Genomic DNA, 23469 nt, shown 5'->3' on the forward strand with positions numbered 1-23469 from the left:
CAGCCGCTCCGCGGCATGTGGGATCTTCCCGCACCGGGGCACGAACCCGCGTCCCCTGCATCGGCAGGCGGCCTCTCAACCACTGCGCCACCAGGGAAGCCCAGTCTAGTTGCTTTTTTATTAGACTTTGACTTTTTAGATTTTTCTGACAGCAGCCAAAATACAGTTCTATGTTCAATTTTCTCATCTTTATAGTAAGTCTTTTCTTAGTGCTTTCATTAGCATTTGCTTAATAAAAAGCATAGTTCTGACTTTAAAACAAAACAAAATATAGCAAAGACTCTGAAGACTGAGGATGATATAAACCACTATTCAAGACCCAGACCAACCCCTGAATGGTACGTGACTAGGGCAGACCCAAACAACATAGCAAAGGCTTTGAACACTGGAGTGAGGTTGAAACCACCATTCACAGAAGACAAGACAGACATTGAGATCTGAATTTAAATGGGTTGATTGTCTGCTAAATTAAAACAGCAAAACAAACAAAAAAACCCTATTCTCCAGAGGATTTTTAACAGGATCCAGAGACTCAGAATATAATATTCAAAAAGTTCAAAATTACTTGACATATCAAGAACCAGAAAACTCTAAACCAGTTCTCAAGGGAAAAGACAACAGATGCTAACTTCTAGATGACCCAGATATTGGAATTATTGAAGACTTTATATTTATTATCATCCCTCATGAGGTAAAGTAAACATTCTTGAAATAAAGGGAAAGGTACAATAGAAATTCTAAGCAGAGAAATAGAAACTACAAAAAACAACCAAATGGAAATTTTATAAAATACAATATCAGAAAAAATTTAAAAACTCACTGGGTGAGTTTAATAGCAGAATAAAAATAACAGGGAAAACAGTCATTGAAGTTGAGAACAGATCAATAGAAATTATCTAATCCGAAGAGCAGAGAAAAAAATTTTTAAAAATGAACAGAGCCTCAAAGGCCTGTGGGACTCTAAGAAAAGATCTAATATCTATCATTGGAATCCCTGAATGTGAGGAGTAAGAGATAATAGGAAAATATGAAATAAAATATAATGGCTGAAAATTTCCCAAACTTAAGTGAAAAACATACTTTTACAGGTTCAAGAGGTTAGTGAGTCCCAAAGAGGGTAAGCCCAAAGAAAACCATGCCCAAATACAACCTAATCAAACTTCTGCAAATAAAAGATAAAGAAAAGTCATTAGAGCAGTCATAGAAAAACTACATGTTACGTAAAAGAGAACAGCAGTGTGAATGTTTCATCAGAAACCATAGAGACCAGAAGACATTGAGACAACATCTTTACAGAAAGAAAATAACCATCAACCCAGAATTCTATATCCAGCAAAAATATCCTTCAGATATGAAGATGAATTAAAGATATTAGATAAAGGAAAACTAAGAGAATTCTTAACCAGCAGACATGCGCTAAAAGAAAGACTAAAGGAAGTCCTGGCTGAAGGAAACTGATATAAGAGGGAAACTTGGAACTTCAGGAATAAAGGAAGAGCAGCAGACATGGTAGATATCTGGGTAAATATAACAGACCATTTTTTTCCTCTTAAGCTCTTTAATATATATGCTTGTTTAAAAAAAGTATTACATTATTTGGGAAGGTTCAATGTATGTACATGTAACACATACAACTATAATATCATGGGTTGTAGGCGTCTATGTTTTATAAGAAGTTGTGAAATATTAATGCTAAATAGACTGTGAAGAAGTTAGGTATGTATATTATAATCCCTAGACCATTCACTAACAACTAATATAAAGAGATACAGGGACTTCCCTGGTGGTCCAGTGGTTGGGACTCTGTGCTTCCAATGCTGGGGCAAGGGTTCGATCCTTGGTCTGGGAACTAGGATCTCACATGCTGCACAGCACAGCCAAAATATTTTTAAAAAATAATAAAATAAAATGAACCTTTTGAACAAACACTTCGATGTGTGGGGAAAGACCATTAAAAAAAAGAGAGAGAGCCAAAAAGCCAAGAGATAAACAGAAATGAAACACTAAAATATATTTTAAAAATCCAAGGGCTTCCCTGGTGGCGCAGTGGTTGAGAGTCCGCCTGCCGATGCAGGGGACGCGGGTTCATGCCCCGGTCCGGGAGGGTCCCACATGCCACGGAGCGGCTGGGCCCGTGGGCCATGGCTGTTGAGCCTATGCGTCCGGAGCCTGTGTTCCGCGACAGGAGAGGCCACAACAGTGAGAGGCCCGTGTACCACAAAAAAAAAAAAAAAAAAAAAAAAAAACTCCAAAATAAGGCAGGAAGAAAGGAATAGAGAAATTTAAAATGAGGTTACAAGCAGAAAAATAATGAAATAGCAGACCTAAATCCAACTACATCAATCATTACATTAAATGCATTTCAGGAGTTTATTCTTGAGTTGTTATTTATTATATCACACTGTCCTATTTAGGAAGATACCAGGGAGAACCTTCCTTTAGCAAGTCTCTTAGTTCTCATTGACATTGGTACTTGGGTAACTTACCAGGTTTCCCATGTTCCATTGGCTGTTAGGAAGCTACAGGAACCTCCCCATAATGTTAATAAGCACTCCTACAATAAAAGATTCTGTGGTCACATAAGTCTGTGAAACACAGAGCTAAAGAAATTAAATACATTTCTTTATTCTGTCTCATTTAATCTTCGTAACTACCTTGGGAGTTGATATCATCATTATGCCAGTTTTATAAATGACAAGGAAACTGAGTCTTAGAGAAGTTTAGACTACTTGCCCAAGATTAGCTGGTTGTGACATTATGATGGGAACATAGGATGTCTGACTTCAGAGTCTGCCCTCTTAAAAACGTAGAAAAATTATGTATATAAAATCCCTGGCACGTAGGAAGTGCTTATCCTTATGGCATGGGTAGCTCAAGGGCTGAGCTCAAGCCTGGCTTCACAAAAGGAGGAAGTTCAATAGGGTCAGACAGGTGTGACCCAGCCCAAAGAATCAAGGAATCCAGCCATCCCTACCCCACCACTTACCTAAGTCCTTCTGCTTGGGGATGCTCGTGCCAGCACCAGTCTTATCCAAAGCTGCTCCTGATGACCCACAAACCTCATACTGATCCCCTAATCCTCACCCTAATCTCTCCTAGATCCTCCTTTCCTCTCTTTGTGGCTTTCTTCAAGAGATAAATTTGCAGGGCTGGGGAAGGGGGCTTCACGGACTTCAAATACATGGAGGTAACTGCTTATTGGTCACCTGTGTAGCCATGGAAGTAGAGGAGGTAGAACCAAGCAGACAATTTTTTTGTGTGCTAAATTTCTTGTATAATGGGTCCCAGTTCTTAACTGCCCTGTGATAGCATTCAACATCCATACCCTTTCTGTGCTTCAAGATGTGTGGAATGGACCGCCCCAGCCCTTGACTTTGGGCTTGCCCATGAAACTTGCCGTGGCCAATGGGTTGTTAGTAGATCTGATAAGAAAGAAGCTTGAAGTGGGGCTTGAAACGGGACCCCCCCCCACCCACAATGCCCTTAGAACTCTGGTGATCTGTAATCATGGCCCAGTATCTGCCTTCTTCATGGTCCTCCCAGAACAGTTATTGTCAGACTTAGAGCCTGAAGCCCAGCTGCCCATCTGTATTATTTTTCTATTGTTGCATAAAAAATTACTACAAACTTAATGGCTTAAGGCAACTCTTTTATTATCTCATAGTTTCTGTAGGTGAGAAATTTGGGCACAGCATAGCTGGGTCCTCTGCTTAGGATCTCACCAGGCTGAAGTCAAGGTGTTGGCAGGGGCTGTGATCTCATCTGAAGGCTTGATGGGAAAGAATCTGTTTTCAAGCCCATTCAGGGTATTGGCAGAATTCAGTTCCTTGTGTAGGACTGAAGTCCCCACTTTCTTGTTGGCTGTCAGTCAAGGGTCACTCTCAGCTCCTAGAGGGTGACCTCATATCCTAGCAATGGCCCTCTCATAACATAGCATCTCATTTCTTTAAAGGCAGTAGGAAAACCTCACTCCAGTGTGCTGTGATGGAGTCTTATGTAATGTAGTGTAACCACATGAGTGAATATCCCATCACCTTTGCCAGATAACATAACCACGTCATGATAGTGACCATCTCATCATCTTCACAGATCCCACCCACATTCAAGGGCAGGGGACCATGTAGGGCATGTACAACAAGGGGCAGGAGTCCTGGTGGAGAACAGAGAGTTATGCCTACCACACCATCCAAGCCAAAATTAGCCAGACCATGGTCAACCTACCAACAGGTGAAGGTGAGAATGAATGCTTGTTGTAAGCCACTGGATTTTGAGGCAGCTCATTACGCAGCATTATCGTGGCAATGGCTAGCTGATACACTTCTTTTCAAGATGCATTGCCCTCCTAGGTCATATTTCCATTCTGGGGAGGCAGCTTGCTATGGTGGGCAGGGCACTGGACCAGAGAGGTCTGGGTTTGAATCTCTGCTCCTCCCCCTCCTGGTTGGGGGGCTTTGAGACAGTTACTTCACTTCTGTGGATTCATTTCCTTACCTGAACTGTGGGACCCACGGTGCCTACCTCATCTGGATGTTGGGAGGGTTAACTAGAACAATAGATGAAGATCACCTGGCACATAGTAGGCGCCATAAATGTTCGTGTCTTATCTCTCTAAAGCTCATAGCCAACATGCCCCTATTTTCAGAGGATGAATATGTTATGGATTCTGGGAGGGGCCACTGCATTGGTGACACCTGTGCGTTGCCTGGGTGCTGTCTCATCACCAGACGAGGGGCAGACCTGCAGGGCTCTTTGACCTTGAAAGGACTCTCCGTTTGAGCCAGATGGTAGAAGGCAGCCCTCCCTGGTTTCTGTGGGGTAGAGACCCTGGGCATCCACCCTCAGACAAGACCCCAGCTCTTTCTCTCCTGCACTTTATTTTTAAATTATTTTGAAATGTGACATGGAAGCCTTCTTTTGGAGAGCTCGGCTTCTTCCACTAACAAAGAGTGTGAGCTTGGGCAAGTGATCTTAACTTTCTGACACTTGGTTTCTTCCCCAAACATTAAGGGTGAGATCCCCACCTCACAATGTTTTTATGCTGATGATATGACAAAAATTGTGTGCCTGGGCGCATCACAGAAGCTTCGTAGACCGTGTACCCATTCCCGCAGAGCAGAGACTGTCGATGTCTGTCCTTTTCGTGCTACTCCCTGCCCCTCCCTACTTCCAGGAGAAGAGCACAGAGCAGGTGCTTAAGGAAGTGTTTACTTTCACTTTCTCATCTTTAGCCCCATTTGATCCTAGCGTAAACCCTCTGTGGCAGGTGGAGGTGGTGGTCCTGAGGGTTGCTTCCAATAGTTCTGCCTCCCACCTCCCAGGCACAGGGTGGACTATGCCTCCCTGCTCCCTTTCAAGTTCATGTGGCCATAGGACTTGCTTCATCAATGGAGGGTGAGAAGAAGTGTCCTGTGTCACTTGGGTGGAAGCTTTAGGAGGCAGGGCATGATTCAATACCTCTCTCTTTCCTTCTGGTACCAGCGACAAGTAACACTCAAGATAATGCCCGTTCTCTATCAGGCTGACTCATCAGAGTCTTGAACATGAATATGAACAAGAAAAAAAGTAAACCTTTGGTATTTTAAGCCACCGAGATTTGGGGTCGTTGGTTACTGCCTTCCAACCTGATATAGTGGGACAGACTTTAGCTCTGTTCAAAGGATGGTGGGAAGTGGCTTTGCCTACAGTCACACAGAGGGCACCTGGGACCAAGGGCAGGGCTTTACCTGAGAAAGCACATTTGACCGATTCCAGGGGAGAGAGTGGAGGTGACTGGAGGCTTGGATGCACTGTCCCCGGTGCCTCCGGGAAGTGACTCTCTGCTCCCTGCCATAGCTGTTTACATGATCAGGGGCAGGAGTGACTCTCTGCTCCAAGTAAGTCAGTGACAGCCTGGGGCGTGGACAGGACAGAGTTCTGGAAGCTGTATTCTTGGCAGGACTAGACATTCTAGACTTAACTTTGTAACAGACAGGATTATACTCAGAAGCCCCAGTCTCTGTTCTGTTTCCCTCCCCATCTCAACGGCTCCATTTATCTCCTGTCTCAGGAGACTCTTTCCTTCACTAGTAAATTTTCTCAAGGAAAGGCAGTGACACTCAGCCACCATAAGGTGTGCCTGACAAATGAGACCAGGATCAGAGATGGCTATGTTATGTGGCATTGCTGTGGCAGTAGCTGACTGATACACTTATCTGATTAATATCCATTCTTCTCTTTTCTCTTAGGTACAGAAGCCTGACTTTATTCTGGATAGTAGCGTGCCTGGGCAGGGGACTATGTTTCTCAGCTTTCCTTGGAGTTATAAACAAAGGTTGTTGAGTGGGCTCCTTAGGAAAGCTCCGTAAGAGGGGCTCAGAGAACTCTCTGGGGATCCCCAAGGGCAGGTCTGTGTCTGGAGCAACTTGGCATCCTACACTCAGCACTCGGCACATTGTGTTGCTTCCCTAGCACCGGTGATGCACAGCTCCAAGCCACCTGGGCACTCTCTGGGCTGCTTCAAGACCAGCCTTTGGCTCAGTTTATTGTCTCGGTAACCTGGAAGATCCTTAGATATCATCTAGCGTGCTTTTTTTTTTTTTTTTGCGGTACGCGGGCCTCCCCCTGCTGTGGCCTCTCCCGTCGCGGAGCACAGGCTCCGGACGCGCAGGCTCAGCGGCCATGGCCCACGGGCCCAGCCGCTCCGCGGCACGTGGGATCCTCCCCGACCGGGGCGCGAACCCGGTTCCCCTGCATCGGCAGGCGGACGCGCAACCACTGCGCCACCAGGGAAGCCCCCTAGCCTGCTTTTTAAAAAGTATACTGAAATAAGGCCTGAGAAGGGAAGAAAATGGTCTCAGGACCCACAGAGAGTCATATGCAGAGGTCAGGATAGAACTTGACTAGTTCTTGACTCTCCCCCATATCTTCCTGATTTACTGGATGACAATTGCTTGGTTGGGGTGGTAGGTAGGGAGGGAGACCTGGGGTGAAACGTAGTTGGGAGCCCTGGTTCTGACATAAACAGCCTGGATTCCATAGGGGGCTGGTACAGAGCTCATCACACTGCAGGGATTCTATGTGGAGAAGGATGCTTGGCAGCCTTCCAATCGGTCTGAACTTGGGAAGAGAACTTGGCTGGATTGGATGGACTCAGGTCCTTCCTTCCCATCCACCTTACCAATGTTTCAGGTACACTTTCTCCCCAGAACTCCTCCACCTCGCTGCTGCCCCGTTCAGATTACCCACTGGAATGACACAGGTGCCCTGGTGTAGAGACAGGGGAACACATGTGGAGTAGATGGTGCTGGTCCTTTCCAGAGGCCCTTTTACTGGGCCAGCGCACCTGTCCCCTAACTGATGTGAATGTTGTTGCTAAGGGCTCACTTCCACACCTTTCTCTGGAGAACTGCCTTCAGCCCATAGGAGCCACTTTAACCAGAGGTGCTTAGCCACATAAGCCCTTTAGCCACCATCCACATCCCCAGGGACAGCCAGCAGCCAATGAATGACTGAATTGCACAACAAGAGTCCCCTGGTCTTAAGGTGAGACTAACTCCATGCTACGATTCACACTCCAGCGCTCCCTGCAGTATCCGGTTGGGGCCAGACGCCAAGTAAGACCTCCTCTTTGCCAGCTCCTTCCCCTGCCCTATCTTGCTTCCTTTACTCCCTTATGCATTCTTCTTGAGGGCTTTCCCTCAGTAATTCACCTGCCCAGAATCTCCACATCAGGCCCTGTTTCTAAGGCAACAGGTAAGCTCCTGAGCTCTCTCCCACCTTCCAAATTTTTTATACTGGGACATGACCACAGAGGGTTCTAAGTTTAGTGGCAGGAAAATTTGTCCTGGTGAAGAGAACTGAGGCTTCCCCAGAGAGATACTTGAGAATGGCATCCATTAATCAAATACTGATGAGGCTTTCGCTATGTGTCCAGCATCTGCTTAGCACTGGGGGACCTGGTGGGGTGCAAGAGAAATGCAGTTCTTACTCCTCCACACCCTCTAAACTAGGTCAAAGCTCTTGACCGCCCCCAGCCTCTTTTAAGGGCAGCTGCACCATGACGATCAATTGAGTACACGGAATCTTGGAGATGCTTTTAATTTCTTTTTAATGTATATGTAACAGTTACGCCTGAGTTACAGAGGAAGCGCTTACAAGCAGGTAGTTAAAGCGAATGCCAGTTTCTCTTTCTAGTCTACTACTTCATATAGCTGAATAAATTATGGTGTGATTATATTTAAACACACACCTTCGCACCCACACACGCCCACGCGGACACACCACTCACACTCTCATGCACACACACTCACTCCCACATGGAGGAAAATGGCTGTGAGTCAAACACGGAAGCAACCAGTTACTAGGAAGAAGGAATGATCTAGAGTGCTATGCAGATAGTTCCCAGGTAGGGGATTGGCCTTGTTAGAGCTGGCAGAGAAAGCATTTGATACACAGAAGTCTCTGAGCATCTCAAGATGGCAGCTGAAGGACCCCCCATTTGGCCTTGGTTTGGTGCCTCTGCAGGAGGGGAGAAGATCTGTCGACCTCAAAAAGCATCCAATAGTGAAGGGCACATTTGGGAGCTTGAGGAGAATATCAACCTGAGAGAGGCCCCAGAGCATGTCTTTTTGGGGCCATCCCGGAGTTTCCCAAGTCCCAGGATCCAAATCTCAGAATTCTTCACCCGTTCCATCTCAAACAGCATCGAATTTCGGTGGAGTGATCGATGTCTGCGACCCACGATGTTCTCAAGCCATTGTCAGATTGGAAATCTGACCTCGTTTTTCTTCTGGGCAAACCTCTCTCGATTCTTCTCTCCTTCTCTCTCATTCCTCTATCTCTCTTCTCCTTCATGTTCCTCTGGCAAAAGAACGGCAAATGTAAATCAAGGAAAACGTAAGAGTATAAAAGCATAGCTTGGTTCTTACATATCACTTCTTTTTTTTTTTTTTCCAATAGCAAGAGAGAAATACCAAATGAAAAACAAAGCAATAAAAATGAAAGAACCCAAGAGAGCCCGGAATGTATAATTTGAAACACACGATATGCAGATATATCCCTACAGATGGTCCCTGGCACTAGCACGACACGCACTGTGGGGGGTTTCGTTCCTTTTTTAGTGTATATATATATATATATATATATATATATATATATATATATATAAAGTCAACTTCCTATAAACAAACAGCACATCACCACATTTCCAACTAATGTACAATGAATTCAGAAGAGGGGCCCCCATAGGTAGGACCAACAGCTACTTGTGATAAGTTGGGGGAAATATCTTTTATTTTGCTATGGAATCTATTTACAGGGATGGATGGGGATTGTTTCCGGACTGGCCTAGCCACTGGGATTCAGGCCTTCTTCCTCAGCCTGTGGTCAACCCTCAAGAGTTTGAGGCCTTGTAACTCTCATCCAATATCATCTTTCTGGTGAAGTTGCAAGCTGCCAACACAAGACTGAATTTTATAGACTGAGTTGGCTAGACACATTAATACACTGGGTTTTAGGAAAACCTGTCAGGGTCAGGGTCTCTTTCTGAGGAGGGTGGAGCCCCTGGGGGAATAAGACCCATTTTCTACCAAGATGGTGGCTTGGGAGAACTCCCAAGTGGGCGTAATGAGAAATCATTTGGTTTATTCCCATTTCGCCATGGGGGGGCAGATACTTGTCATTGGTCCTAGCATTGGAATGTCACTTCTTGGGGGTAGGGCTGGGTGGTTTTGATGTCACCTGCCTGAGATCCCTGCTCCTGGGTAACCTAAGGAGGCTCAAAGGATTTCTGAGACAGGCCTCCAGGGGGAAAGATTGACCATTTAAGGAATGTGGATGAAGATTGTGGTTGATCTTAAGGAAGAACTGCTTCCTGGCTGTGACAGCTAAGAAGCATGGACCGGGTCACCAAGACACAATACGCCCTTCCTTTTTGTCCAGAGCGTGAAGAACCCAAAGTCTCCTGCCATGGATGCTCCCACTGAAACCTTGGCTGAACTTGATGGGCCACACGTGTCTGGGTGTCCGCGGCTACCAAAGAGTCTGTTCGTCCCCAATTAATAATAGGTTCCTCAAAACCAGAGATACAAGCCACCTTGGTCATGGTCCAGGACAGGCTTGATATTACTGAGTCTGAAGATGAGAAGCAGGTGAGCATTTGTCACAGAGGTGATGTCCATGCAGGAAAGTGTCCTAGTATCTTGCCAACCCAGCTCCCCAGTAGGGAGGAACTCAGGTTGATTCTCAAAGCAGCAGCCCTTCCCTCCGGGAGTGTCTTGTTGGCTGAGGGCAAGAGGCATGGGTTGAGCAAAGAGGTGGCCTCAGGTGCCCAGGTAGGGCCAAGCGATTTGGTCCGGTCTTCGTGGGTTCAGTGCTGTGTCTCCCATCTCAAGTGCCTTTGACCCAGCAACACTTGATACAGGTGATCTAAGTGTAGATTATAATGATGGCGATGGAGAAGACGAATATAATTTTGCTCAACAGGTGAAGGTGGTGAAAAGTTCAAGGGAGGCCGCAGTCAGGGGCTGGAACCATTCCCCAAAGGTCTCAACTTGTAAAGAGAGGGGAGCTTGGGAGAGCAACTGGAGTGGCCAAGGAAGGCAACTTTGCCCTCTTCTCCAGAACCTTTGGTGTCCCCCTCTGCCCAGGGGTGGTGGCTCAAAGATTGGCCACATCTCTGCACCCAGCTGTGCTGGATCAGAAGACAGAGGCATCTTGGCTGGGAATGTGTCAACACTGAAAGATGCACCTCTGGGTGGGACAGGGACATGCCCCCCCCAGATGCCAAGGAGAATCTGTGGTCTTGTCTGTGGGGCAAGCAGTCCCTGATGATCCAAGAACCCTCCTCCAGAGCTCCAAGGGAAGCTCTCTGCACCCCCAGCAGCTTAAAGGGACTCCCGGACAGATGGAGGCCCCATTCCTAGAGGGTAGGGCATGCAGGGGATAGGCCTGGGTCTCTGAGGGAGGCTCTGTGAGAAATCGAAGCTCCATGGGCTGTGGACTTGGAGGCATAGAGCCGAAGCCTTTGGCAACAAAGGTTTGCGACCCACAGGCAGAGGGGCCCCAGTTACAGAAACCCCTTCTGAGCCTGCCTCTTCACCTATGTGTCCTCAAGACTTGATCCTCTCCCCCTGCCATCTGATTCAGTGAATGAGAAAACTGGAGGTTCTGTGGGCTCCCCAGGCCCTAAGTGGGGGTGGGCAAAATTGGAACTGGGACTTCAGTCTAAGAGCCCAAAGCTGCTCCCGGATGCCTGGCTTGGGTCCTGGTACCCTGGCTGGCCCACTGCCGACAAGCCCCACCCACATGGCCCCGCCCCCTGGCGAAGCCTGTTCCTGGTGGTCCCAGTCCCCCTGCCTGGGCTAGATTCCCCCCTCCACCCAGCAGAGGTGTGTGGAGAGGGTCCTGAAGTCCTCGGAATTCCTGGGTGATTCCCTGGGAATGCCCCAGGGCTAGGGTCCCCCCTTTTGCTAAAGTCCCAGCCAGAGGAGGAATGGCTGAGGTTCTGGCCCTGAGCTGGAGACCCACCCGGGAGGGCCGGGTCCCAGCACTCCCAGCCAAGAGCGGGCCTGTGAGCTCCACCTCGTCCTCTGGCCAGGGGACCAACTGGAGTTGGGTCCAAAGGGCTCTGGGACGCCATCCCAGACATCAACCTCCTTTGGGTGCTCAAGGTACTCTATTCAGGGTGAGCTGTGATCTCTGTGTCTGAAATGGCACAGAGGCCACGACAGGATGTGGCTGGGGGAAAACTGCAGGCTGACCAGAGACCCTCCTGGGAGGGGACAGTGAGGGAGTAGACTCCAAGGGGGTCACTCCAGGTCCCTAATCACAGGCAAATGGTGGATGGGCTGTTCGTCTCCAGAGCGCTGGCCATGAGAAGGGAATGGGCTCCTTTCCTGGCCTCCTGGGACCCCAGGGCAATGAAGGGACTGAGTCTGGGAGGCTCAGGGATCAGTAAGGGTTAGGCTGGGACTTGGGCTGGGGCAAGTCGCCCCAGGGGCCCTAGTAGGCCTGGCCAGTTTCCACAGGCAGGAGTCCCAGCACAGCCGAGTGCTCCCCGAGCTTCATGCGACGCTGTGTGGAGAGGCTCACGTTTTTGGCCAGGTAATCAACAGCAGCTGGAAAAAAAAAAGATAAACTCCTAGAAATTGAGGTTCTTTTTACCTATTATTCAATCCGCCCCACATCCATCCATCCATCCATCCATCCATATATCCATCTATCCATCCACCCATCTCTCCATCCATTTATTCATTCATTAATTTATCCATCCATCCATCCATCTATCCAATCATATATTTATCCATCTATGCATTGTCCATCCATTTATCCATTCATCAGTTTGTCCATCCACTCCTTGTCTAACCATCTGTTCATCCATACATCCACCCATCCACCCATCCATCCATCCCTCTCTTCATCAAGCTCTTTCTCTCACTTCCTCTCCAATCATTCAGCACATATTTGCTTAACACATTATTTACCCAGCTCTTTCGTGCATTCTGTAGGGAAGTACAGAGGGTATCACATGGTTTCGTGCAGAATTAGTTCCTCTTTCCAACATGTCTCCACCTATCCCCGCTCTGGGGGGCATCCAGTGAGTCCCCTGGCATCCAGGTAGTAATGAGGGCAAGGTCCTTCTGCCTGTTTTGGACCCTAAGCCCAGCTCATGGATGAGGCAAAGCAAGACCTCGTACTCAAAAATCAAAGGAGATTTTGCTGGGGGGCTGAGGGGTCCACGCAGAAGGAGGAGCTAGGAGCCTGTAATGCAGGGAGTTGAGACCTTCAGCCTTGTCATTTCTGGTCACCCAGAGGAGAGGGATGAGAGTCTGAGGGTGTGTACTTGCGTGTGGTGAACCATGGAAACAAGAATCTCCGGGATGTCGTAATGGGCACGAACAATACGTGCACATGTACGTGTGCACAGATGTGGGTGAGCGGTGTGCACCTGCATGTGTAGAAAAACAGTGGGAACACCTGTGCATGTACAGGTAACTGCACAGGTGAGTTCTACCTAAGCCAGGTCCCTGTGTCCGGGTGAGTGCGTGTGTGTGTGTGCAGGCATGTCTACGTGTGTTCTGTCTTGACGGTCCTAATTGTGCCTGCCTGGGGCTGCAGCAGAAATCATTCCTGACCGAATGACTTGACTGGCATGTGACCAAGGCCTCCTGAAAGGCACAGAGATGCCACCTCCCAAAGAAGAATCGGTGGCTGTGGTCAATCCAACCCCCTGGACCCCTCGGATCCAGAGGAGAGAGGAAGATGGAGAGGGGACTACAGTAGGAATCACGAGGCCTGGCCCAACACCCTCTCTGTCACTTGCCCACTGAGGGGCCCTGTAACACTACACATGTCTCCCCAAAGTTGGGGGCTCCTGCCTAGGATGGGTGGGTAGAGTCAGGAGGTGATGGGCATGGCTGGAGGGCAACAGGGGAGGTGAGATGGACTGTATCAATAATTGAGCTCCAGTGGGACTTCCCTGGTGGTCCAGTGGTTAAGACTCCACGCTTCCACTGCAGGGGGCTCAGGTTCAATCCCTGGCTGGGGAACTAAGACCCCGCATGCCACCCGGCATGGCCAAAAAAAAAAAAAAAAAAAAAAATCCAGAAAATAATGGAGCTCCGGGAGGCTGTATTGCCTAGGGGCTCAAATGACCTAGATGCAAACTCCGCTCCTGTCAACTCTCAGTGTGTGATTTGGGACATACCATCTCACCTTTCCAAGCCTCAGTTTCCTTGGAAGATAATGATAGCACCTAGGCTGAAGGGTAATTGGGATTAAATGAGAAAATGTATATAAAGTGGTTAGCTAGTACTGTGCCTGGCACATAGTGAGTTGGATAGATGTGGGCCCCTGGGATTGGGGCTTAGTAAGCAGACATGCCCTTTAATGGTGGCAAGAAGGAAAGGAACAATGAATGGGGCAATTCAGAGGCCCAGTTACCTCCTGCTCATGTGGCTTTGGGCAAATCACTTTGCCTCTCCAGCCCCGTTTCCTTGTCTGTAAAATGGGGAGAACAAATTCCAGCCTCCTCAAGGGCTGTTATGAGAATCAAATGAGATAATGGGCTTTAAGATGCCAGGCACAGAGGGCTCAGGGCATGGCCTCCTAGATTCCTAAAGGATGTGCAAGAGCCCTGGGGTCTTTCTGGAGTGTCTGGACCCTGTGCCCCTCAGCTTCCCAGGCTCTAGGGCCTGAATTGGGCCCCTTGGGTGCTGCCTCTGAGGTCATTCAGCCTCCAGGCTCCCAGCAGGTAGGACAGAGCGGTGGTGGCCTGCCTTGCCCTGCCTTGGATCTGGCCCTTACTCTGGGGGAGGGTGGGAAAATCTCCCATCTCTGGCCTCAGGGGGACCCGGCAGCTGTGGCCACACCATCTCAGCTACTTGGAGCCAGTTTCATCTGGGCTCCAGGTCCTGCCCACGAGGAGGCCTCACCGTCAGGGTGATAATAGGAAGGGGAGGAGGGGAAGCTAACATTTCCCCAGAGCTGGCTCTCTGCCCGTCCTGTTTTAAGCACTTTATGTGCATCGTCTCATTTAAAATTCTCACAACCACTCTATGAGGCTGGTATTATTATTATCATCCCATTTTGCATATGACAAAACTGAGGCCCTGCCCTGAGAGACTGCATAACTTGAAAGATCCCAGGGCTCCTAAATTATGGAATCATAATTCAAATGCAGGCAGTCTGATGCCAGCTGCTAATCACCCCCCACCAGCCCCACCCAGCAGCCTCCTATAGCATCACCCTTGTTCGTGTACAGCACTTCAGAGGGTATGGAACACTCTATACCCCAAAGCCTGCAATGGCCCCATCTTCTACTTCAGGAAATGTAAGTGACTTGCCTAAGGGCACAGCTCTTCCTGCAGGTGGGGCAGAAACGTCTGGCTTTGAATAACAATGATGGATGGGAACCACTAGGTACTAGGCGGACAAAATCTCATCTGATTCTTTCAACAGTCCCATGCTTTAGATACGGTCGTTCCCATTTTACAAACATGGAAACCGAGGCTCAGAAAGATGGCTGGCCCAGAGGCACGCGCACGGCACGTGAGCTGGAGGAGCCTGAATCTGTCCTGCTTGTGCCTCTGGCCTCTCTGTCTCTTCCTCTTTAGCCTCTCCCTGTCACCAGCCACGGCCCTGCGCACAGTAGGTGCTTGTTGTCAAGATGAGCAAGGAAACACCAAGCCAAAATTTACCTACGACCCAGCCTACTTCAAAGGCACCCGTCATCCCGCAGAGTCTGCCTCTCCCTGGGGTCAAGCCGGGGTCCGGCGAGGGGCAGGGCTGTGACATTTCTCATTATGGCCTCTGTCAATGGCCCTTCCTGTCCTTCTGTCTCTCTGCATCTCCCCTCCTTTGCCTCGCGCCTGAGCCTGGGCTCTAAATGGCTCAAATGAGATTAATCGGGAGTTGGCAGGAGAGGTGGCAGCGATGCCACAACCAGTAAACAAATCTCAGCCGTCAGCGTCTCGTCAGCCCGCGGCCCCAGAGGAGGACCCTTCTAGACACAAATTCTTATTAGACTTGTCAGATCTATTAAAATTCTTTTCACACTTCTGCGTTCTATCAGCCCCATCATTAGTATGGCCCTGGCCTCTGGGAACACCAGGGCCATATTAATCTGCCATGTGCCCCGTCTCTGCCCCCCGCCCCCACCCCCTTTAGGGACGGGGAGAGACGGATGGATGGACGACGGCAGGGAGCAGGAAAGGAAGGTGTGAAGGTGTCCCTGGGAAGACGAGAGGCCCGGGAAGAGGAGGTGGACTCTGCTGCTTAAGAGTTTGGCCCACGTGACTCCAGGCACACCTGAAAGTGATGCTTTCCGTGGCTAAAGGTGTGGCCGTGTGCACGTCGATACCTACCACCGGGTGATCTCAGGCAGCCCATCTCCTCATCTGCCCCATGGGCATAATCCTACACCCTGCACAGGGTGGCCGTCAGGATGGAATGCCAGACCCATAGTAGATGCTCAAGAAACCATCATTTCTCCTTCCTTTAAACACATACATCTTGTATAGCTCTACCTTGAAGCTATGTTTAGACACACATTAGTGAATACCCACAAAGGAGTAAATCTCTGTCCATGCAGAGGTGCACGTGAAGCTGTGCACATGGATCCACACCCAGGTGGGTCAAGGTGTGCATCATTACTCAGGATCTTATACAGGTTTGTGGTCTGGCCCAAAGAGAACTAGGTTTGAAGTTAGATGACCTGGAGTCCATCATTCGCTTTCTGTGTGGCCTTGGGGAAAGTTCCTAGTCTCTCTGAGCCATAGCTTTTGCATCTGTAACCTGAGGGCAAATAACCTGGGATTTTTGAGGATTACGCGAAATGAGGAACATGCATTTCGCCCAGTGCCCAGTGGGCTAACCTCGTGCATGGGACAGATGTGAGAAGATGACAGGCGGCCCTGGGCACACACAGCACGGCTTGGAACATGAGGCTCTCGCACGTGGGCTGTGGGAGCCCAGTCATTGGTGGGTTCGGCCCCCCGTGACCATGGGGCAGTGGTCGGTGGGGACACCGTGCGTCCCTGGGCTGTCCCAGGATGTCAAAGGTGAGGGGGATGGTACCAGGGGAAAACATCAAGACGATGGGGTCTAAGCCCTGGGCCCCCATTTCACAGATGGCAAAACTGAGGCTCAGAGAGGCAGGTGACTTGCCCACACCGTGGTGGTGGAGGGGCAGACTCTCCCTCAGACCCCTCCCAGCCCGCCCCTGGAGCCTCTGTGGGGTGGGTGGAGGGACATGGGGTCTGAGCTGGGGGGCAGGAGAAGGTGGCCCAGGAGGCGCTCTGAGCGACCTTGGAGGAGCCAGGGGAGCAAGGGTGGAGCTAGAGGGGGAGTGAGTGGGAGGAGGGGGAGCCGGAGGGAGGATGGGGGGGTGAGTGGGAGGGTGAGAGGGGACAGGGGAGGAAATCACTGGCCAGCTTTTCCCCAGCAAAGGGGAACAAAACTCCTTTCTCGCCTCCTGGGCGCTTTTCCTTTTGATCCCCCCTCCTTCGCGGCCCCCGTGCTGACTTTGGGGTTAATTTTATTTCCGAGTTGGGCAGGCGCCCCTGGAGTGGGGCACAGGGCTCCGGGTGTGACTAACGCCTGCCCCAGGCCAGGGCTGCCGCCGCCGCCGTCACTGGAGCTGCTCTAAACTCTTTATCAAGAGCATGTGTGTCCCGCTCCGTGCCCGGGAACACGGGCTGGGGCAGGGGGTCACCCTGGCCCCTCTGGAAACACTCCCGTGCACATGTAGGCACCCTGCTCTCAGACACACAGGCACATGTGTGTTCTATGACCCCATGCACACACATTCACGCAGACACAGTTATACACACAGACAGAGTCATGTGTTCACACCCAGATGCACAACTGGACACCAGTACACACAGCCACACCTATGCACACACTCAAGCAGACCCACACCCGTATGTACACTCTGCACACACACATGCTCCCCAATACACACGCTTACACACTCCAGCGTATGTACCTGCTGAACACACATGTACATACTGCCACACATATTCGTACACTTACACACACCCCTACACACATGCCCACATATTTGTTATACATTCCACATAGCGACGTAGGTCAAACACAGGCACCTACATAGACGCTGAGCCACATGTACACACTTCAACACACATGCATATGTGTTGTAGCCACATATACTCACATGACCAAATGTGTGCAGGAGTGTTCACATACAAACCCACATGCAACCACGTGCACATGATATGCTCATTTATACTCACACACGTGTGTCATATACACGTATACCCACATGTGCCACTCACACATTCACATATATACATGTAAACGTACTCACCTATACGCAAGATGTGTGCACTTACACGTGCATGCCGAAACCCCCCCCCACACACACATACACACACACACACACACACACACACAAACTGTAAGGTATCCGTGACGCATGTATTCGCACTCGCCCAGATACACGTATGTGAACACGCACATATACAGGGAAGGGGCTGCGAACACGGCTGGGAGGCGGAGGCCGGCACAGCTGGCCCTCATTTAGCCATGGAGGCCAAGGCTGCGTGAGGAGGGGTGGGTGGGTGTGGGCTTAGGAAGCAGAGGTCAGCGGGGCGGGTCAGGGCTACCGTGAGGGCACAGAAGCCCAGAGAAGCCCTGGGGCTGGAAGGTCACACTCTCTTGTCACATGCCCTTCTGATTGGTTTGACACCAGCAGGTGACACCTTTGCCGGGGGCGGGGCAGGAGGAGCAGCCTGTGACCTCGACTCCCCGGGCTGTCTTGACCGCCCGGCCCTGCTGCTGCCCCATCCGTCCGTCCATCCCTGTCCAGCTGGAGGCTGTGACGCAGCCTACCTTTTGCAGCCTTTGGTCTGAGGGTCTGCCGTCTCTGCCCCCAGGCCAGGTGCCAAGGGTGTGGCAGCTGGGATGGGCACCTGAGACCAGCTCACGGTTTGGGGAAACCAAGGCTGAGGATGGGGGCAGGGGAGAGAACTCAAGCTACTGCTTTGCCCTATAGCGGGGCTGGGGCGGGGAGAAAGGGGCAGGATCTCTCACGCGGCGGCGGCTTGCCTGACACGGCCGCCACCTGCACACGTGGCTCTCTGGGCGCCCTTGAAATGTGCCTGGGGCAACCGGGGAACTGAATGTTACCTTTTGATTTCATTTAATCCAACTTAAATTTAAAAACTGAAATTTGCTTTAACTTAGTGGTTGGGAAACTTCTCAGTATATTTGGAACAACTTGGGTGTGTAAATCTACCTCCTCAGTTGTAAATTTGATGCAGCTTAAATGCAGATCAAGTATTTCCAGTGAAAACAGCATCTGAACGAAAAGAGGCTGGATTTCAGAGACAGTGTATGAAAAGAAGAACGTAAAAAAACCCTTATTACTAATTTTGTACGGATTACACATCGAAATGATTACCTCTTGGACATACTGGGTTACGTAAAAAAATGTTGGTAAAAATCATTCCACTTGTAAAACGTGGGTACTAGGGAGTTTTAATGACGTTGGTGGCTCCTATTACGTCCCTATGGGGCAGCGCGGCGCTAAGACCGTGGTAGCGTCTCAGCGTCATCTTAGGACAGCCGTTCCGCCTTCTCGGAGCTCAATCTCCTCGCCTATGAAATGGGCACCAGCACCCCAGCGCCACCTTGCTGTTCTCTACAAATAAGCGGGAGGTCCTTGGAGGCGGGCAGGGCAGGGAGAGGGAGGGGGACGCCCAGGGCGCCAGGCACTCACTCTGGCCATACTGGCCGTACTGGTAGCCAGCCACGGGGTCCACGCTGTAGCCGGTGGTGCTGTAGGTGGGCGGGCAGTAGGACTGGGAGGTGGGCAGGCTGTCTCCCGGCTTGATGGAGTCAGCCCGCTGGCTGCAGCTGGCCGAGATGGAGGTGGCAGAGTCCAGGCCGCCGTGCAGCGGAGAGATGGAGAAGTCGGCCTGGGGCTGCGGCGGCACCGCGCTGGGGTTGCTCAGTATGCTCATCACCTGCGGGGAGAGACCGTCAGTGCCGGCGCCACGGCAGGCGTGGGGGGCTCGGAGGGAGGACCTGGCGGACGCGAGCGTGAGCAGGGCAGACGCCAGGCTGGCCTTAGACAGGCCTTTGCTGGAGTTGCTCCCTTGAGGTCCCTGCAGCCTTGAGATCCTCCATTTACCTGGCCGGCTTGCCTTCGTGGGTAAGACGGTTAGAGGTTTCTCCGGTCAGGTCCTGGCCCATGGAGCCTCCCTCCACTGAGAGCTTTTGGGGACAGGGCGGGCATAGTTCCCCTCTCTATTCCTGGGCCTGGCTCTGAGGGGCACCTTATTTCTGTCTGCTGAATGACTGAATGACTGAACCAGCTAATGATGTCTCTCCCGTCAGACGGGGTTGCAAAGGTTGAAGCCTCTGGATCTGTCCAGCTTTACTCCCCCATCCTGTGCTAGGCCTACTATGCTCTCGACTTCGAGCTTCTGCCCCTACATGGCCAATGCTTTCAAAGAGCATTGATTCTGGCAGCTCCCGGATGTCTGTGACCATCACCCCCTTCCTGCTTGGCCTGGTTTAGCAAACAGGAACTCACCATCAGGGCTGGCAATCCCAGCTGACAGGGTGAGGCTTGTCTCTAGAAACCCAGCTGAAAAACCTGGTGTTGGTTCATTGGTGTGTTCGCTTATTCATTCAACAAACATGCATTATGATGACTATGGCTCTAGGCCTCAGGCCGGGCCCTGGGACTTCACAGGATGAAGAGCCATGGTCCCTGACCGGAGGAGTCTCTGGCTCTGGTGGGGGTGGCAACTAGCAACAGATCATCAGGATATGGAGCGAGGAGGAGCATGGTAGAGGCAGCAGAGGGGGCTGTGGGAGCCCAGAGGGCACGCAGGCATCCCGGTGGCCCAGCTACTGGAGAGAGAGTGGGAAAGGAGGCGCAGGCAGCAGGTGCAGGCGGGGTGAGGGGCAGGTGGGGCATCCTGGTCAATCCAGGAGAGATGAGGGGGATGGAGAGGCAGCCCCTGTGGACCTGACCTGCAGGGTCTGGGATCCTGATGAGCTCCTGGTAACGCCACCCTTTATGGGGAGGGAGGCCCTAGGGCCGGGGTGGTCAGTCTTGCTGATAATCTGCTCAGCACGGAGCTGAAGGGCCATGCTGCAATCCATGCTGGGCACACGGTGTGTGCTCTCTGATGTCCCCACCCGGCCCCCTGGGGAGAAAGCAGGCTTCGGGCATTGGAGCAATGATCTTTTTGCCAACTAGACACCTTGTGAAAATTTTCACCTTCCCATTTTTGACCCATCCCTGCCACAGGCATGAGGCATGGGCGGGGTGGAGGGCATGGATGTGGAATCCTCAGGCCAGGGGCAGACACTGAGCTCCTCCACTTACTGGCTGTGCAGCTGCCAGGGGTGACCTGTAACCCCTGTGACCGTCCCCACCCTTAGAGTGCGGCTGGGTGGTTGAGACGGGCTGTGTGGGGGGGAAGCGCTCAGGTATCAGCAGCCCCAGATCCTCGAATCCTCCTCTCCCCCTTCTCCTTACCTTTCCCTCCTCTTAGCAACAGACTCGTGTGACTCTCCCGGTGCAGAGCCCTGCAGAGAGGTGTGGGGTGGAGCCATGAGGCCCATTTCTCGGATGGAGAAACTGAGGCCAGCGAAGGGCTGTGGCTTCCCCGGATCTCACAGCAGGTCTGCCCGGGTGCAGTCCAGGCCTGACCCCACTCCCCTGATAATGGCAAGTCTGACTCTCCAAGATGGGTTTTAACCACGGTAGGGGTTCTCACTCCAGATGTTTGTTCCCTGGCAGCTGTTGGTGGGGGTGTGCGGTGGGGTCCCTCACCCCTGGGGGGCCTGGTTCCTCCGGAATGCCATGAGCACAGCCTCCCCCTGACTCTTCCCACAATGTACCCAGAATGCTCCCCTCAGCCCTGGGGCTCACCCCTCCTCTGTCCTTTCTTTCTCCACCCTCTCCCAGAGCCAAAGTCAAGGGCACCAGGCCCGCTGGGGCCGGACTTTGTCTCCACCGCAGCTGGTGGGGTTTAGGTGGGACTTCATGGGGTGTCAACCCAGTGAGATGGCAAAGACACACGGGGATGGGTCTGGCAGAAGGAGACACCTGGACTAGTTTGCGTGTTTTTAGGGAGCTGAGTTCTCCCAAACTCACTCTCTGTTGAACATACTTCCGAGGCCTCTCTCGTGGCAGGGTCCACCCAGGGGTGCTGGGGTGCTGGTGAGAGGGACCCGGTGAAGGGGGTGGTGTGTGAGGACGTCTGACACCGCTGAGCTGGGTTTGTTGCTCTCTGACTGTTGAGATGGGGTCCTGGGTCTGAGGAATTTGCTGGTGTGTGTGTTTGGTGGGCCTGGCTGGGGGTGGGCGCGGTACTCAGGAATCTCACGCTGCCCTGGGGTTAGGAGACCCGATTCTCTTCCAGGTTGCCTGTCAGGCTCCCAATCTAGACCTCACCTTCCATCTAAATTAAGAAAATCACCATCATCTCATTCCCTACCCCATAAAAACACTAACCCTGCTCTTCCCTTCAAGGAGGCCTGGGCCCCGGGAATAAACTTAGAGGCTCAGGGAAAACACACAGGCCCCCATTTCTCTTCCTTCAAAACGACGATTGTGGGGCTGGGAGACTCTTGTCAGGGTTTGTCAGCTCTGGTGAGACCCCAGTTTAATCCTTATCTCCTGCACAGCACCCAGATGCCACCCCCAGAAAGGATGGGATGGAGGGGACAAAGCGGGAGCGGTTAGGGGGAGGAGATGGGTGCTTTGGGGGATGGGCTGGGAGCTGTGCATAGACCCAGTACTCATCCTGCAAGGCAGAGCCCTATAGACAACCGCCACCAAATCTGACGTCATGGCTTGAATTATCCGTGGCTCCTCCTACCTCCCAGATAAACAGGGCAAAGGCTTCTTGTGACTGGACCTCTACCTGCCTGTCCCAACTCCTCCCACCCATTCCTACCTTGCACTTTATGGCCCAGCTATCCCAAACCATATAGTGTTTCCTGAAGACATCCTTCATTCATTCACTTATTCATTGATCAAACGTTTCACAGACTGCTACTATGTGCCAGGCTAGAGATAGGGCTGGACTGTAAGCTCTTTGAGGGCAGGATGGAACTGTGTTTCATCCATCATTGCAGCCTCAGTGCCTACATTGTACCTGCTACATACTATAAGCTCAGAAAATCCTGTTGAATTCATGCATATTCACTTAGCAAATATTTATTGAGCACCTAATATGTGCCAGACACTAAGCCAGGCACTGAGATACAGTAATAAACAGTAGCAGCTCCACGACCTCCTGGAGCTGCCAGTCGAGTGAAGGAGGCTGACAACAAATAAATGAGCAAAAGATATAATTTATGATACTGATAAACGCTATGGAAGGAAAATAGAGGATGTGGAGTAGTCAGGCAAGACCTCCCCAGAGAGGTGAGATTCAGCAAGACCAAAAAGAACCAGCCAAGGGAAGACAGAGCAGAGAGTTTTCCAGGCAGAAGAGTCAGCAAGTGCAAAGGCCCTGAGGTTGGAACACGCCCAGCAGGTTTGAGACATAGCAAGAAGGTCAACGATAAGACTGAAGAGCCTCGGAGCTGCAAGACTTCCTGGAATGCTTTGTCAGAAGGAGCTCATGTGGTGCCCAGTGGCTTGGGGGGCTTGGACCCTGGGTCATTAACAGACAGCTCAGAATCAGCTCAGGCCCAGGGAGCTCTCCCCGTGATGGGATTTGTTCAATGGGATTTGCCCTGGAACATCAAATCAAATCCACATCTGGGATAGGTGTGAATGGGGGACGTGCAGCATCTGCCTGCTCTCTTCCCGAGTGCCTGGAGGCCTGGGGATCAAAGGGCTTCCCTTGCATCCAACCCCTGTCTCAAGGCATGACCACTTCCAAGCCGATGGGCTTGGACCCATCTAAAGAGAGGTGGGGGCTTCCCTGGTGGCGCGGTGGTTGAGAGTCCGCCTGCCAATGCAGGGGACACGGGTTCGTGCCCCGGTCCGGGAAG

The 23469-nt window shown here is 51.1% G+C and overlaps 1 protein-coding gene across 3 annotated transcripts in view; it reads right to left on the reverse strand.

The window, feature by feature from the left end:
* Positions 1–11721: 11721 nt before the first annotated feature.
* Positions 11722–23469, reverse strand: part of PAX7 (paired box 7) — a 102389-nt gene continuing 90641 nt past the window's right edge. For 2 of the 3 annotated variants that reach the window (XM_007104609.3, XM_007104608.3), the window contains exons 8-9: positions 19220–19466; positions 11722–12095 (exon numbers count right to left, since the gene is read on the reverse strand). In XM_007104609.3, coding sequence (XP_007104671.1) covers positions 11980–12095; positions 19220–19466 — 363 coding nt within the window. In that variant the 3' untranslated portion in view covers positions 11722–11979. Of the gene's footprint in view, positions 12096–19219; positions 19514–23469 lie in introns of all 3 variants that reach the window. The other variant, XM_007104607.3, reaches the window with a different exon arrangement.

Source organism: Physeter macrocephalus, chromosome 3 (genome assembly GCF_002837175.3).
Source record: "Physeter macrocephalus isolate SW-GA chromosome 3, ASM283717v5, whole genome shotgun sequence".
Taxonomy (NCBI): Eukaryota; Metazoa; Chordata; class Mammalia; order Artiodactyla; family Physeteridae; genus Physeter; species Physeter macrocephalus.